Below are 16,435 nucleotides of genomic sequence, written 5' to 3' on the forward strand. Positions count from 1 at the left end.
GTCTGAGGCAGAGGGGTCAGGGAGGGAAGGGGGAGAGCTGGTGAGCAGGTATGAAGACCGTGAGGAGAGAGCAAGTTAGCTCTTGGCCAAAGGAGAAGCATGTCAGCTCCCAGCTGGTGAGGGGAGAAAGCACAACTCCAGGCAGCTTCACTGGGCCAAAGGCCCTGGCTTCAAACAGCAAACCATCCCAACCACTGTGCTAACTCCCAGGTACAATTCTGAGTTCAGTTCTGGCTTGGAGCAGACTAGGGATGGTGATGGGACCTTACTCTTGTAAAGCTTATCGTCTGGGCTGTGTGGGGGAAGGGAATGGCAGGGAGAGCCAACTTCCCAGGACTGTGTGAGGCCTCACGGGCCTTACCCTATCCTCCAGCCTGATCAGAACCCTTAGGGCTTTAGAATCAGGCCATCAAACTAGGAAAAGCCAAAGATGGTGAGTAGCCCCTGCAGAAGGGACCTGGAAGAGTCACACCTTGGGGGTGTTATGGGTCTGAGGAAGCAGGGCTGGCATGTGGCTGAGACAAGGAAAGCTTTATTAATTTCTTTGCTCACTTTGAAAGACACCCTGCCCCAACTCCATGTTGAAAATCAATGCTTCTCAGAGTAAATTTACCATTTGCATTTAGATTTTCTCAAGCCATGGAGAGGCAAGTTACCTCTAGGTCAAGTTACCTCTGGATCAAGGGGTGTGCTGTTTCTGGACCTTTGTGATACTCTGGAGGGCCTGCTCAGGGACGCTCTGTGCTATCCCCTCCTTCCTCACTCTGCTGTGCTCCCTGAGGTCTGCACATGAAATTTCTCTTTTTGTGCCAAAGTTCAGGCCCTCCCGCCCCACCTTGACCGCAGTGAGGCTGGCTGCGGGTTCATTCAACAAATAAGTATTGAGATCCACTCTGTGCCAGGCTTGTGGGGCTGTGGGGACGCAAGGAGGGATAATTTGCTGACAGTGCCCAGGAGAAACCCTAATTCTAGATAAGACATCCCAACATTCCCACCCCAGTATGTGAGCTTGCAGCGGGAGTGCTGAGAAGGCTGGTAGCATTTCCTTGATTCTGGAGGAAATTTGCCTCCTGAAAACCCACTCACAAAGCTCACTTTGCCATCCAGCTCCTTTTCCAAGGCCAGGCGGAGCAGGGAGGCACGACTCCTGCGGGCTCGGTCCTCCTGGCGCAGGGGGCGCTGTGGGACGGCGGGAGCCGGCCCGGCTAGCCGCCGCCTCCTGCGCCCGTGGCCAGTGAGACCGGAAGCGGCGGCCGGCAGGGGCGGGCCGGGTTGCGGCCGGCTTCTCTGGCCAGGCAGCGCGGGGGGGGCGCGAGGTGCGCTCCTGTCAAGAGCCATGCTCGGCAGGTCCGGGTACCGGGCGCTGCCCCTGGGGGACTTTGACCGTTTCCAGCAGTCGAGCTTCGGCTTCCTGGGCTCGCAGAAGGGCTGCTTGTCCCCGGAGCGGGGCGGCGTGGGGCCGGGGGCCGGTGAGTGGCCGCCCAGCACAGCGGACCCGGGGCGGGGACCGGCTGGTACCCTCAGGAGTCAGTTGGTCTGGCGCCCTCGCACCCTAAGAGGAGGCATCGAGAGTGGCTACGATGTGGAGAAGGGCCTGGACCGGGCGTTGGGATGCTAACGCTCATCCGCCGTTCCTAGGGCTACTGGGCTCCTGGCCCGGAGCTCTCCCATCTTCTAACAGGCCTCATGCCCTCATTTCTCCTCTCGGCTCGTATCAGCCCTTTAAGCCTGGGAAAGGATTTCAGATTCCCATTTTGAAGATTTATTTATTTGAGAGAGAGGGAGGGAGGGAGGGCGGGTGGAGGGACAGAGGGAGAGAATCTCAAGCAGATGGGGCCAGATTTCAGGGAGTGAGATCACAACCTGAGCAGAAACCTACAGTCGGCAGATTCACCGATTGGGCCATCCAGGAGACCCCTCAAATTCCCATTTTGACCAGAAAGAACCCAGAGTCTAGGCATGGGAGGTCACCACCGCCCTAAGGGCGCTTGGCCACAGAGAAATGGCAGAATCTTCATCCTAGGAGTACTTCTAGATGCCCGAAACTTAAGCATCTGCCTGTTTCCTGGTGGATGTGGGCAGGCCCTCAGCTGCCTGTTTTGTCAGCTTTGGTCATCTCTTGCTCCAGAGCCTTGAGGGATTCCCTTGGCCCCCAGGCCAGAGCCCACATGCCTCAGTCTGACAAGCAACCTCTGGAGGATTTGGTCTTTCCTGACCTTCCTGTAATGACAGCCGACCCTCTCCAAGGCTTCCTTTCCTGCAGGGGCCACAGGGGTCAGAGCCAGACAGGAAATGTCCTGGGGCTTGGAGAGCCCAGAGGGCATGGAGTTCCTGGGAGGAATGAGCAAAAGCTCCTGTCTGCTTCCTGCGCAGGCTTGGGAGGGGAAAGAGAGCAGAGGATAACCATGCTAGATTCTGGGGCTTTCTAAGCTCCACTTTCATCCTGGGCTCTTGGTTCTCCAGGGGTCAGGACCTCTGTCTCAGATGAGCCTCATCTTCTTCGTTCCCACCTCCTACCCCAAGCCACTTCAAGTAAAGCATTTGATAGTCCTTAGGGCATTTAAAGGGGTCGGTGAGTTGTGAGCTAGGGAAGAACTTCTTCACCCTCACCGGTTCCTATTGAGCCATTAATGATTTATCCCTTTAGGCTAAGGCATTATCTCCAAAAGGATGCCCTGAAAGCACACTTCTGGGGGTGATGGTAGAGGAGGAATGTGTTCTACCACCAGCATTCAGTTCAACCCAGCACAGTGTTTACAGATGCCCGGGTGCTCCTGGCTCCCATACCTGGGAGACACTATATATCAGACAAGAGAATTGATCCACATACCGGGCGAGGACAGCATCACATGGATTGGCTTCTCAAATCTAATGGCTGTTGCCTAGCAGAGACTCGGCCCTGTGGAGGTGGGACTTGAGGCAGATTAGTTTTGATGTGTGGGAGGAGGGAACATGCTTAACTAGCATCTGGCTAAAGACAGGAATTAGGCAAGGAGGCAACAGAGAGCCCTGAGAGGGACGAGCCGCTTAAGGGGGAGGTGGGCAAAAGGTGCACTTGACCAACTTCACTCAGCTTGCTGCTGTCCTGCCAGAACCAGTTGGCGTTCCTTGACTGCCTCTGCTCTCTTGTCCCCAGATGCGCCTCAGAGCTGGCCCTCCTACTTCTGCCACAGCCTCATCAGTTTCCTGGGGTTCTTGCTGCTGCTGATCACCTTTCCCATTTCTGGCTGGTTTGCCTTGAAGGTAAGGCTGGCTGGGTCAGACTCCAGGGGGACTGGGCCCCACTCTCCATCCTCTGTCCCCTTCCCCTAAATATCACATTATCACACCCCAATGAAATGGGCTGGTCCAGGATTGTTCATTCGTATCTTTTAGATGAGGAAACAGTACTGGGAGCCAGTGAGTGGTAAACAAGCCTTCCCAAACTCCCAAGTCCTGGGGTGTGGACACTGGCTTTAAGGTGCACACAGATATCTTTGCCACACCTTCTTTCTCTGGGTTAGGCTAAAATTTGAACTGAAAACTACTCCACTTGGCCCAGTAGCAGGTAATGAGTAATAGGAATTCAGGCCTGGTTTTTAGCAAGGGCTGGTGCAGAGGGGAAAGCCACGAGCTATACTTAAGGATCATATCTGAGAGCTGCAGTGAAGGTGAAAGCCCAGGCAGGCCTTGCCCTTTGTGTGGCCCTCGGCAACAGTCAACTTTCTAGAAAGCCTTTGGGTTTGGTGTGGTCTAGAAGGAAGTCTTTAGAAGGTACTAAATCCTAGTCCTAAAAGTGCCACTGAAACAAATACTGTCTGACCTTGGGCAAGTCACCCTCTCTGGGCCTTCATTTCTCAATTTGGACCTATTTACTTCTAAAGTTGGCAAAGTCCTTTGCTTGGGGTTGGAACTGCATTCAGAACTGCATTCAATTCTTGCCTGTTTCACTCAGGGCCTGTGTGATTTTTGAGCACATCATTTAACCTCTCAGAGCCTTGGTTTTCTCTTCTAAAAAGATCTAAGGATAGCTGACACTGACCAAGGCAAAGGAGAGAAAGGGGTGGGGGGTACCTGAGCAGACGCCATTGTCAGCCTAGGCCCAGTACTTTACCCTTTCCCTTACCCTCATGAACAGATTGTGCCCACCTATGAGCGGATGATCGTGTTTCGACTGGGCCGGATCCGCACCCCTCAAGGGCCTGGCATGGTTCTACTCTTGCCCTTCATTGACTCCTTTCAGCGGGTGGATTTGAGGACACGAGCTTTCAATGTCCCTCCCTGCAAGGTGAGGAACTTTTCAGCTCCCCCAGACAGAGGGAGTGGAGCCTTGTGCAGAGTGATTGTGGGAGCCAGTACCTTGGTGTATGAGTAGCCATCAGGGGTAGGGTGGCGGAAGAAACCAGAAAGTTGAGGATGGAGGCAGGGACGACATCCTTGCTCAATGTACCTAATGACAGGCACTTGGGGACATGATTTTCCCCTTGAGGAGCTAGGTACCAGGAGGGTGGGTCAAGTTAGGTGGTCTTGGTGGGCCTGACCTCCCTGCAGCACCAGCCCCTTGAGTGTCTCCTCTTTCATGACCTTCCCTAACAGTTGGCCTCTAAGGATGGGGCTGTGCTGTCCGTGGGGGCCGATGTCCAGTTCCGCATCTGGGATCCGGTACTGTCTGTGATGACTGTGAAGGACCTGAACATGGCCACGCGCATGACGGCCCAGAACGCCATGACCAAGGCCCTGCTCAAGAGGCCTCTGCAGGAGATCCAGATGGAGAAGCTCAAGATCAGCGACCAGCTCCTGGTAGGCAGCTCCTCACATGGTAGAGGTCAGTGGTGGGTCCTGGGCTTGGCTCTGCCTGCCAGGGCACTTTGAGCAAAGCACCAGATTGCTCTGGGCCTCAGTTTACCATATGTTCCAACCTTGGAAGAGCCTGCGGTCTGGGTGGGACTGAGGAACGGAAGATGGGTACAGCCCATGGTGGTCTTGGGCAAGCCTGTCTTGGAGAGGCACAGGGGCCCTGAGAGAGGAGTGGCCTGACCGAGATTCTGAGGTCCTGCCTAACTGCTGGGGTTTCACCCTTCACTGCTTTGCAGGCGTTGCCATGACAACGCTGGGCCTCACAGGCAGGTGGGTGGGTGAAAGGAGCAGGGGCCCTCCTGGCACAGTCACCTTCTGGGGAATTCCGTGCTCCACAGGGCAGCATGTGCATTTTGGGGGCTTTGTGTTCCTTATTTAGAACAAAACAAAGTGACACAAGGGCATTTGGACCTTTTTCCTGCCTCTCCACGTGGAATAATTACACCAGAATTCCCCTTGCATCCCTTCTGTGACAGGATAGGGTGGAAATGTGGCATGTGTCACCTGAGGCAGCCTGTCCCCTGCTCCCCATGCTCACCTTGGGCTTTCTCCCATGTCCTAGTGGACCCTGAGTGAGGTTTCCCCTTAGTCCCCTTGGCTCTGTTTTCCCCTGGGGACCTGGGGTTCGAGGACAGGAGGGATGGGGTAATGCCAGTCCCAGAGGTCCCAGTCCCCTCCGGAAGTGAACCAACCCCGTGGAGGAAACTGCCGAGGAGAACGTACCGTGCTCGTGACGCTAGCTCTCACGTGCTGAGCATTTTAGAGTTTACAAGTCCTTTCGCTGCCCACGTGTATCCGCTTTACATTTTGCTGCGAGAGGGCCGATATTATGATTTTATTTTGGAGGGAGGAAACTAAGGACTCAGAAGTTATTTGTCACCCCCCAAGTACCATGGTCAAGGGCAGAGCTGGCCCAGTGGCAGATCACCTGCCCTCCCACCCCCCTACCCCTCAATCCAGCGCTCCATCTTCTACAATTGATAGCAAATTGATAACTTTTATTTATGAAACCACATTCCATTTTAGTGTACTTTTCAGAGGAGAAAGCTGATCTCAGCCTTATTGCTGTCAGGGGCGGGTCGGGGAAGAAACCAGAACACCAGGTGCGTTGTGCAACGGAACTGAGAGAGGCAGTTTGGGGGAAGTCAGTCCCACACCAGGATGTTAGTCGTTTAGGGCCTGTTGCCCACATGGAGTTGGCGCCTGGTAGAGTGGGGTCAGTGCCTGTGGTTACAACGAGTTCTCGGGAACGCCAGCCTGCCTCCCAGAAGCCCTGGGTCAGGCGTACATTTCTCATTCTCACTCCTCTTTCTGCCTTCGCTTCCCTGGAGGGACGCACACTCCGCACTCTCCCTTGCTGGACCCTCCTTAGCTGCTTACTCTTCCCCCAGGCCCGTTGCTTCCGTTCACTGCCCGCCCCACACCACATCCCCCTGCTGCAGCCTGGCCTCTTCCTCCTTGGGGCGTGGCAAACACTCCAGGACAGGAACCGTCTCAGCTCCTCCAGCGTCACCCCTTCAACCTCCTTGCCATCTGCGCTCTTTGCCCCTGCCTCACTGCAAGCGGTGCTTCCTCCGAGGCTCCTCCCTGCGTGGGCGGTGCTCTGGGCTCCGCTCCTGCTCTGTCAGTCCTCCCTCTGCTCCTCCCTGCGTGGGCATGGGCGCAGGCTCCCTCTGCACCCCAGCCCCTGACAGCTCTCCCCCACCTCTCCTTGCCTCTCCCTGGCCCTGCCCGCCCCTGTCCTCAGTCTAGGCTTCCTCCAGACTCCTAAGGCAGCAGTGTGACCTCCCTCCTGCTAGCTCCCGGCACTTCTCAGTCCTACGCTTGCTTCACCTCGTGGGAGCCTCTGACTCTGTGCACCCTCCTCCCCCCGCCCCGCCTTCTCTCTCTCTCGGATCCTCTGCTTCCCTTGGCTTCCGTTATTCCACTTCGGCTTTTCCTCCTTCTAGCTCACTCTGGTTACTCCTTGCTCTCCTGCTCTTCAGTTTCCAAGTTTCCGTCAATGGCGTCTTCTTGTCTGGGACCGCCAGGAAGGCTCATCCGGCCAGGCCTCATGCTGCCTCTGGACACTGATTGTTTACAACCCCACTCCTGTGACCTGGACCCCATTTATCCAACCTGGACAGTTGCTGTTGCATAGACACCTTGAGCTGATTATGTTAAAAAAAAAAAAGTCCTCTTCCCTCCCCTAGCCACGCCCAAGTGTGTGTCTCCCCGCGTGCTCACGACCCATGCGGAGCCCACACCAGAGAGCCAGCCCCGCTCCGCCCTCTGTCACTGCACAGCCAGGCAGCCAGCACACTCACTGCTTGTTTCCCCAGGGTCTTGCTCCAGCTTCATACAGTTGACAGAGTTGTGCTCCGTCCTCTGCGTGTTTTGGCTTCACAGCCTCCTCTCTGTCTGACACCAGATCCGCCTCATTTCTGCTTGCCCTTTGAAACGATGGCCCACGTGGTCTCCATGTCTCCACCCTCAGCCCCCTTCAATCCAGTGTCCACAGAACAGCCAGGAGGATCTTCCCAATGAGCAAGTCTGCTGTCACCCCCCTGCTAAACTCCTCTCTGAGGCTCCTCGTGTGTCAGAATAAATCCGAGTGAGCCAGAGCCACCCACATCTGAGCCCTCAGCTGTCTCCAGTCTCCCAACCCACACTTGAGGGTCTAGCTAAATGGAACGGTGGTTACTCTCACTTCCCCAGACATTCCAGGTTGTCTGGGCTTTTGTACTTGCTGTTTCCATTGACTGAAAGAGTCCTTGTGGGGTTCCTGGACCCAATTCCAGTGTGGGGAAGGGGGGTTTCCACACACACAACACCACGCAATTTTCAGACACCAGTAGGGTATCCCAAGAATTCAACTCAATTCTGACACTGTCTACCCAGAGACAGCATCAGATCCCATGGGTTAAGGTCTCAGTCCCACAAGACTGCTCCCCATCCCTTACTAAAGATGCCAGTCACAAGATGCCAGGCTGTTAACCTATGCTTCTGACAAACCAGCTCCAGATTGGGGGTTACAGCGACCTCCCTGGGTTTTTTTGCTAGAGCAGCTCACAGAACTCTGGGAAACACTTATGCTTACCAGTTTACTAAAGGATATGATAAAAGGTAAGAATCAACAGCCAGACAAAGAGGGCAAGGCCGGGGGAAGGGGCACAGAGCTTCCATGTCCTCCCCAGGCACCCCTCTTGTGTTCCCCTGTCTGGAAGCTCTGGAACCCAGTCGTTCTAGGAATTTTATGGAGGCTTCTTTGCATACTGAGGATCAAGTCATTGGTCATTGCTTGGGGTGGGACTGAAAGTTCCAGTTCTCCCATCACATGGTTGGTCCTTCTGGCAGCCAACCCCCACCCTTGAGTGGGGTCCAAAAATCACCTTTCTTATCATCATAAAAGACCCCTTTATCACTCTCCTCACAGGCAATTCCAAGGGTTGTAGGAGCTAGGAGTCAGGAACAAAGACAAATATATAGAAGTATATTTTATCAGTTAAATGATCAAATGCGTATTTCTTTTTTTTTTTATAAAGATTTTATTTATTTATTTGACAGAAAGAGACAGTGAGAGAGGGAACACAAGCAGGGGAAGTGGGAGAGGGAGAAGCAGGCTTCCCGCCGAGAAGGGAGCCCAATGTGGGACCCTGGGATCATGACCTGAGCCGAAGGCAGACGCTTAACGACTGAGCCACCCAGGCGCCCCCAAATGCCTAGTTCTCATAAATCACAACACCGCAGTCTTCCTTCCTGCTCTACTCTTTGGCTGGGATGAGTCCGCTCCTCCCGGCGTCACTGCCCGCTCCCTGGACCTCCAGGGGGTCAGGCCTGGTTCTAGTTGCTCACGCCAGCTGCCAGGTTGTAATCGTCCTCTGCCTGCATTCCCCAGGAGGGAGCCTGGCCCGGAGGGGGGTGTGTGGGGTGTGGCACCTCCAGCCCGAAGAAGGTGCTCCCAGAATGGCTTTTCGATTTAATTCCATTTCTCCACACATTGTTTGCCAGCTGGAAATCAATGATGTGACCAGGGCCTGGGGGCTGGAGGTGGACCGAGTGGAGCTAGCAGTGGAGGCCGTGCTCCAGCCACCCCAGGACAGCCCAGCGGGGCCCAGCTTGGACAGCACCCTCCAGCAGCTGGCCCTCCACTTCCTAGGAGGAGGCCTGTCCTCCGTGGCAGGAGGTGCCTCAGCCCCAGGGTCAGGTGAGAAGCCCCGGGAAGAAGGGGAGGTGCTCCCGGGGTGCTCGGCTCCATGTCCTGCGCATGCTCAGCTTTGCTCCCCGTTCCCTTAACTGAGCCGAGCGCCTTTGAGCGGTGCACACCTGCCCAGCTGCTCAGGCCTCCCCCACTGCTGGAGCCGACGGGAGCTAAGGCAGTAAAAAGAGCCCAGCTGTCTGAATGCGTAGAGGCCTTTGGGAGCCTCCGTGGGAGGAAGGGACAGCACCCAGAGTGTGAAAGCTGAAGGGCTGCTTCTTAGCCGAGGAGGAAGTCCAACTCAGGCCTGAAGGGCGTATAAGAGGGAGCTGCCATGAGACGTGCAGAAGACACAATGAGCCCGACCTAGGCAGCACACTGACCTTCTTCTCTCTGCTTCCTTCCCCAACTCCGTTGGCCACCCCAGCAGACACCTTGGAGATGGTCAGCGAAGCTGAACAGCCTGCCCCACACGTTGGTTCTGGGCTCAGCCCAAAGCAGCCCGTGGCCGAGGGCCTGCTGACTGCCCTGCAGCCCTTCCTGTCGGAGGCCCTGGTCAGCCAGGTCGGGGCCTGCTACCAGTTCAATGTCATCCTGCCCAGTGGTACCCAGAGCATCTACTTCCTCGACCTCACTACAGGTGCCCCTGCCTTCCCCGCCCCCGCCTTCCCAGCCAGGTTGCTTGTAGCCAACCCCACCACCCCTGTGGTCCTTTTTAAAACTGCTCTCTGCTCCTACAGTGGTTTAGAGGGAACCCCTAGCAGTCAGGGGCTCAGGCAGCATGTGCAGACAATGACAGTCCGGGCCTTTGTCTCCCTGCCCTGTCCCCGTGAGCACGATGACTCCGACGACCGAGCTCCCTACAGCCAGAGTCCCGCACACAGTGCAGGCCTACTGCATGCCAGGCTCTGTGCTGAGCACGTGCAGTGCGTGATCTCACCTACTTCTCACTGCGAGCCTCTGATTCAGGGATGACCGTCCTCCCCATTTCACCAATTTGGAAACTGAGGCCCTGAGTGGTCACACAGCCAATACGACTTGAACTCAGGGAATTAGAACCTGAACACTGAATTATTACTTTCCACCCCTCCCAGTGGGACACGCTGCATAGCCATCCCCACTACTAATGCTCCATCTTTCTTTCCCTCCACAGGGCACGGGAGGGTAGGCCACGGGGTGCCTGACGGCCTCCCAGATGTGGTGGTGGAGATGGCGGAGGCAGACCTGCGGGCCCTTCTGTGCAGGGAGCTGCGGCCCCTGGGGGCCTACATGAGTGGGCGGCTAAAGGTGAAGGGTGACCTGGCTGTGGCCATGAAGCTGGAGGCTGTCCTCAGGGCCCTGAAGTAGCAGCTTTGGCTGACTGTCCATAGCCCAGCCCCAAGTCTGGCATCAAGCCAGGGGGGGCATCTTGGAGGAGGAGGCACTGGTGCCACACCTTGGATTGTTGAGGCCCTGCGAAGTTCGAGGCTCAGCCAGGAGCCAGTGAATGGAGGCTGGGCAGACACCAGAGGCTGGGAGACACTGAGTCAGGCCACCTGGCCCTTCTCACCTAGAGTGCTTCTCTGGACAAGCCTTTGCCCATCCCGGTCCCCGGCTGACTGCCCCTCCCCGAGCCGGGTACACGGAGTGATGACAAGAGGGCCAGGCCCGCTCCGCTCTGCTGGCTAACTGACTGCAGAGGCAGGGCCCGCAGGAACAGCCTGACCGCAGTGGGTTTGGTCCCAGCGCGAGGGAGCCAAGCATGTGGCTCAGGTCCCAGCTCAAGTGGGGATCAGAGAGGGTGAGTGGGGGAGAAGGAAGGCAGCCACCAAGGAGAGTCACTGCAGGGCAGGGATTCGGGGATGGAGCTGGGCCTGCCTTCCTGGTTGTCGTCTAGGCTCAAGCCAGTGTGCAGGGGGGATGGAAAAGCGTGGGGCCTTCTCCACCTCTGGCCCTGCTCCTGAAGATGTCTTGACGACTCATCTACCAGCTCCCAGCTCCGTCTTGCATGCCTGACGGGCTGGGGCCCAGGGCAGCATGTAGGAGAGCCCTGTTCTGTGCTTTTTACCAGAGGTTTGCAAACCGCCAATAAATGTGCTGTTTACAATGTATTGAAGAGAAATGGGGGCACGGGCTTGGGTTGGGGGGTTCCCGAGGCCATGCCCTTACCGCCACCCGGGGAAGGACGAGGGCTGGGAGGCTGACACACCCTTAATATATGCGTGTAAATCACCCACAGTTCCCCTTCCTGCCAGGGGTTTCAGAGACCCTGGGGCAGGTGTGGGCTCTTCCGTTCCTCTTTGGGGTAGAAGTTCGCCAGGAAAGAGAGGTATGGGTGTGTCTGGGCTGGTCCTGCAGACACCCTCCCGAGGGGCAGGGTGGGGGGGGTCTGATCACGTTCAGCAGATGAGTCAGGGCTGCTGTCAGCTCCCTGTCTTCCCCCCCCCGGGGTCCCTGTTTCTCCCCCAGCAGAGGGGAAGGAAACAGAAGGAATTGGGCCTGGAGGCCCGGCCCGGGGGGCTTTAGCCCTGGGAGCCCGGCCCGGCTTTCTGCTCCAGTGCTCCAGCCCAAACCCCAGGGACCCCAGGGAAGGGGCCTTTTACTGCTTCAGCCCTAAGAAATGAATCTCACTTCCTGGAAAGGCTTGTGAAAAAAGAAACCCACAGAAATCAGGACCTCCCCTCTGCGAAACAGCCCTGGGCTTGTCCTCTGGCACCAGGCGGTTCCCCTCGGGGCCTCACCAGCCCCCCTGGCACCAGGCCCCATCTGGTTTTCCCCTTTTTTCCTGCCAGTGCTTGCCTTTTCCCTCCTCTGGTAAGTCCTCCTAGTGTGGACTGCGTGGCCTTGGGGTTTAGGTTTCAGCTCCAGGGTCCCCACCTTGGAGGGCCAGAGCCCCGGCCAGCTGCCCTCCCCCCCAGCTCTGCCCTCAGCCGGAGGCTGCCTTCCCTGCAGTCCTTCCCGCCCCCACCAGCCACTCTCCCCCGCCACCCTCGAAGCCTAGTGGGGCACGGTCCTCTGCTCTCCACTGGGCCCCCCTCTACATTGGGGCTGTCGCCATTCTTGGCATCAGTGCCTGTCCTTCCTGCCGGACTGTGAACTTCATATATGAGCTGTTCCTTTCTCCACGGCAGCACGCAGCATGCCAGGAGTTTACGGGAAAGCCCCACGTCTTCCTCGTGAAAGCTTAGAAGAAATCGAAACTGAGATTATCTTTGTGGTTGTGGGAGGATCAACATAACATTTACAGGAAACTGAATCTTCTGGATGTCTATATAGGTGGGGAGTAAGGCCTACCACTAATTCCCCGTGTTGAGGGGCACTCATTCCTTGGTGAGGCCAGCACCCTAGGAAAGGGAGCCCAAGGGTTCAAGGGCCCCTGGGCTTCGAGGTCTGAGAAGGCCTTGCAGTCGGCTGGGGAAGGCAAGGGGCACTTAACAGCGGTAGGGAGGGAGGGAGAGGGTGTCAATCAGAGGAGGCTTCCCTGAGGAGGTGATGCCCTTATGCCCTTGCAGCCACAGGGCAGGGTGATGAGAGAAGAAAAGAGACGGGGCAAAGCATGCCACAGAGGGGACAGCCCCTGCGAGGACAGAGCTGGAAGAGGCAGCTGAGTGGCTTCTGATTTCAGGAACTGGAACCTGAAGTATGGGGGGGCGCGCGTGGATTTGGGGGAGAGGGGATAGAAAGAGTAACGCTGTACCATATACGTGCCTGCACTGAACTAGACTTGCTATATATCATTTTTTTCCCTCGAGATAACCTTACAAATAATGATAAGTAAAATGCTCACATTGACATATGTGTAATGTATTATTTTGATGTTATTTTAAAAATAAGTAAATTTTGAATAGCTGGTACAGTCACGTCCTTCAAATCTTTTTAAAGATTAAAAAGGCATACTATTAAAACTGTCCCTAATACTCCTGACTCCATCCACATAGTTCCCACACCTTCCTCCAAACAAGTATCCACTGATTAGTTTGTTGGTTATTCCAGAAGGTTTTTTTTTATGCATATACAAGAAAATCCAAATATATATCCTCTGGACTTTCTAAAATACAAATGGAAACATAGAAAATATAATGTTGCTTTATTCACATTACACCTTGAGGATCTTTCCATAACAGCATGCACAGACTTCTCCCACTGCGTTTTGTAGTTCCATAGGCTTCTATTGTTCAGATGTATCATAATTTATTTAACCTGTCTGCATTAATGGACATTTAGATTATTTGGGGGGTTTTGCTATTTCAAGCAATGCTGTAGTAATAACCTTTAGCATACACTACTTCGCCTGTGCTTGAGCTTACCTGTAGGATAAAATTCCAGAAGAGAAATGGCTAGGTTAAAACATTTGTAATTTAGGGGCGCCTGGGTGGCGCAGTCGTTAAGCGTCTGCCTTCGGCTCAGGTCATGGTCCCAGGGGCCTGGGATTGAGCCCCGCATCGGGCTCCCTGCTCCACGGGAAGCCTGCTTCTCCCTCTCCCACTCCCCCTGCTTGTGTTCCTGCTCTCACTATCTCTCTCTCTGTCAAATAAATAAATAAAAAATCTCTAAAAACCAAAAAAACCCCCACAAAAAACAACATTTGTAATTTAACAAATATTGCCCAAATTCCCTCTTTAAGGGGTTATTCCAATTTACACTCCCATCATTAGTGATTAAGAGTGTGCTTTTCCTCACAGCCATGCCAACACAGGGTGTTATTAAACTTTTGGAGTTTTTGACAATCTGGTAAGTGAAAAATTGCATCTCAGTGTAGGGTTTTTACTATTATTGTCCAACTGTTTATTGCTCTTTAACTTAGATTTTCAAAGCACAGGGTTTTTGCTGTCTTCCTCCAGCATTTACTTTTGTTTTTTTTTTTACTTTTTACTTTTTTTTTCATACCACAATGAAATGCAGTCATTGTAAATGTAGTGCTTGATGTGTTCTGACAAATGTGAACACCGTGTAACCATCAGCCAACACAGTCAAGATACAGAACATTGCCATCAACTCACAAACTTCCCCCATGTCCCTTCCCTGGCCCCAGGCCACCAATGATCTGCTCTTCCATTGCTATGAATTAAATTTCACTTTTCTAGAACTTCATCTCCTCCTATCAAGGTTTTAAAATGCTTTCTCTTGTCTAATTGCATTGGCTGGCATGGAGGTGGGCACTTTGAAGAAGGAAGTGAGAGTTAAGATCCAGTAGGAAGGGAGAAAGAGGTAGGGATGGGGAGGGAGAGAAGGGAATGGGACCTGAGCCTGATGGAGGGATTAGCTGTGGACAAATGGAGTGGCCCCTTACCCCAGAGAAAGAAGGAGGAAATAAGGATGGGGTAGACATCTGGGCAAAGGTAAAAATCTGTAGTCCACCCCACCCGGGGGCCCTATCCAACACATGGGTAGGAGTGGTTGGTGGGAAGATCTCAGTCATTGGGTCATTCACTCAAGGCCCTGGTTTAGCCCTGGTGGGGCCCCCAAAATCTTGAAATGAGAATGATGAAGAGGTGGCCTTGGGGAGATTTGTGTATGGGAGGGATGGGAGCTGAGAGGAGAGCACTTCTGGCTCTTTCTGGTGAGTGGTTTTTGGAAGAGAAGAGAGGGGAAGGGAGGGAAGGGGGAAGGGAGGGGAGAGGGAGGAGGCAGAGGATAAAAGGGGCTCACCTACCACAGTCCTCCTCTATTGGGAGCTTCCCCTACACTGGGACACTGACTTGCCTTCACTGACTTTTCACTGACTTTCCTAGAGCCTGGCAAAGCGTCTGCCATATAATAGTCACCAGCAACTGTTTTGTTTTGTTTTTAAAATTTTATTTATTTGAGAGAGAGAGCAAGGTGGGGGAGGGGCAGAGGCAGAGGGAGAAGCAGGCTTCCCGCCCAGCTGGGGCTGGACCCAGGACCTTGGGATCAGGATCTGAGCCAAAGGCAGCCGCTTAACCGACTGAGCCACCCAGGCGCCCCCGTAGCAACTGGTTTTTAAAACTAACTTGTTGAATGAGGTGGAGGAGTATTAGATTTGTTAGGAAGATGGAGGTATGTGACAGAAAGAGAGAGATGGAGGAGGAGACAGACAGAAGGACATAGGGAAAGGGGACGGGAGCAGGGAGAGACAACACAGCTGGGAGACTGCGAAGGTGAGGGAGCGGGAGTGAAACTTCTGTGCCTACCACGTGGTGGAAGCAAAGTCATGCGGCTCACCCCGGAGGGGCCAGAGTCATCCGGAGGTGGAGAAGCAGCCTGGGGAGGGCACTCGGGGGCCTTCTAGCTAGGTCTCCTCAGGCATGAGCTTGTGGCACCACCTGGTGGCGATTTGGGGGATTGCTGTTTTCCTAGTTCCAGAAGCCATCCAGGGAGACAGTGGAACAACCTGAGTGGTGAGCAAGTGAAGAGGGGACCAGAGCCTGGGAAACGTATACCTTGCCTGACCATTCTCTCTCTCTCTCTCTCTCTCTCTCACACACACACACACACACACACACCCTGTGTGTACCCAGCCCAGGATGGGCTTGTCGGTGATAGTGGGGACAGAGTGGGGGGTGGGAAGAGGAAGGCGGGAGGACTTGGCCAGGAGAAACTGGGGAGGTTGACTAGTATGACCAGAAAACTGCAGAACATAGAGTTAAATCTGTAAAATGGGGCTAATTGTATCAAAGGTCATTTTAAGACCTTCCTAGGATGAAGTACTATTACTTTTGGAAGTTCCTCACCAAATCAATTATTAAGACACAGAATTACTACATTAAATATAACACATTACTGTAAAATAATATGAAGTGATTTTTGTAAATCTGCCTTGGAAATTATTTGGCTAAGAGTAATTCGTTTACAGTATAATTATCTGCGAGTTCTCAGTGCTCTTGGGTATTCATTTGCATTCTTTTTTTTTTTTTAAGATTTTATTTATTTATTTGACAGAGAGAGACACAGCAAGAGAGGGAACACAAGCAGGGGGAGTGGGAGAGGGAGAAGCAGGCCTCCTGTGGAGCAGGGAGCCCGATGCGGGGCTCGATCCCAGGACCCCGGGATCATGACCTGAGCGGAAGGCAGATGCCCAACAACTGAGCCACCCAGGCGCCCCTCATTTGCATTCTTGAAGTGCTCACAGAGTTTTAAAAAAAATCTAATCTACAAATTATTTCCAAATATAATGAAATTCTTATGAACACTACATTTAATAATTAAAGACGTTGACACAGAATTAATGACATAAATTAACAATTGATGACATTTTGTAGACATTTCATTAAATATTTATTAATTTGGGTTATTGTATAGTTTTTGCATTTTGGAACCAGGCCTCTTCTTGGGCTTTAAACTTTCATGTAAGTCTCTGAGGAGCTCCGGGACTTGGTACTGTTTCCCTGGGACTACCTTACTTGGGCAGGAAGTGGCCCTGATAACACCCTCCATAGGAGCACTTTAAAGAATAAAAATGGGATAATATATTAATGCACTTGG

The 16,435-nt window shown here is 53.8% G+C and overlaps 1 protein-coding gene across 2 annotated transcripts; it reads left to right on the forward strand.

Annotated features, from left to right (window-relative positions):
• Nucleotides 1-1,251: 1,251 nt before the first annotated feature.
• STOML1 (stomatin like 1) lies at nucleotides 1,252-13,390 on the forward strand. 2 transcript variants are annotated; one of them, XM_045899728.3, is made up of 7 exons: nucleotides 1,252-1,469; nucleotides 3,137-3,243; nucleotides 4,118-4,267; nucleotides 4,576-4,779; nucleotides 8,827-9,022; nucleotides 9,444-9,653; nucleotides 10,167-13,390. In XM_045899728.3, the coding sequence occupies exons 1-7, from the start codon at nucleotides 1,337-1,339 to the stop codon at nucleotides 10,358-10,360; spliced, it is 1,194 nt and encodes a 397-aa protein (XP_045755684.1). In that variant the 5' UTR covers nucleotides 1,252-1,336; the 3' UTR covers nucleotides 10,361-13,390. The 2 variants fall into 2 exon arrangements, with proteins under 2 accessions (XP_045755684.1, XP_045755683.1); XM_045899727.3 differs by having other exon boundaries at nucleotides 9,441-9,653; nucleotides 10,167-13,383.
• Nucleotides 13,391-16,435: the final 3,045 nt, after the last annotated feature.

The sequence above is a fragment of the Mirounga angustirostris genome, unplaced genomic scaffold, assembly GCF_029215605.1.
Source record: "Mirounga angustirostris isolate CCGP_5_RB_7025 unplaced genomic scaffold, mMirAng1.0.hap1 SCAF_9, whole genome shotgun sequence".
NCBI classification, from domain to species: Eukaryota; Metazoa; Chordata; class Mammalia; order Carnivora; family Phocidae; genus Mirounga; species Mirounga angustirostris.

Bases quoted from the DNA above. Each gene is read 5' to 3' on its own strand.
- STOML1 (XM_045899727.3), top strand. From the start codon at position 1,337: ATGCTCGGCAGGTCCGGGTACCGGGCGCTGCCCCTGGGGGACTTTGAC. The intron at 9,023-9,440 runs GTGAGAAGCCCC...TGGCCACCCCAG, and splicing joins TGCCTCAGCCCCAGGGTCAG to CAGACACCTTGGAGATGGTC. The intron at 9,654-10,166 runs GTGCCCCTGCCT...TTCCCTCCACAG, and splicing joins CTTCCTCGACCTCACTACAG to GGCACGGGAGGGTAGGCCAC.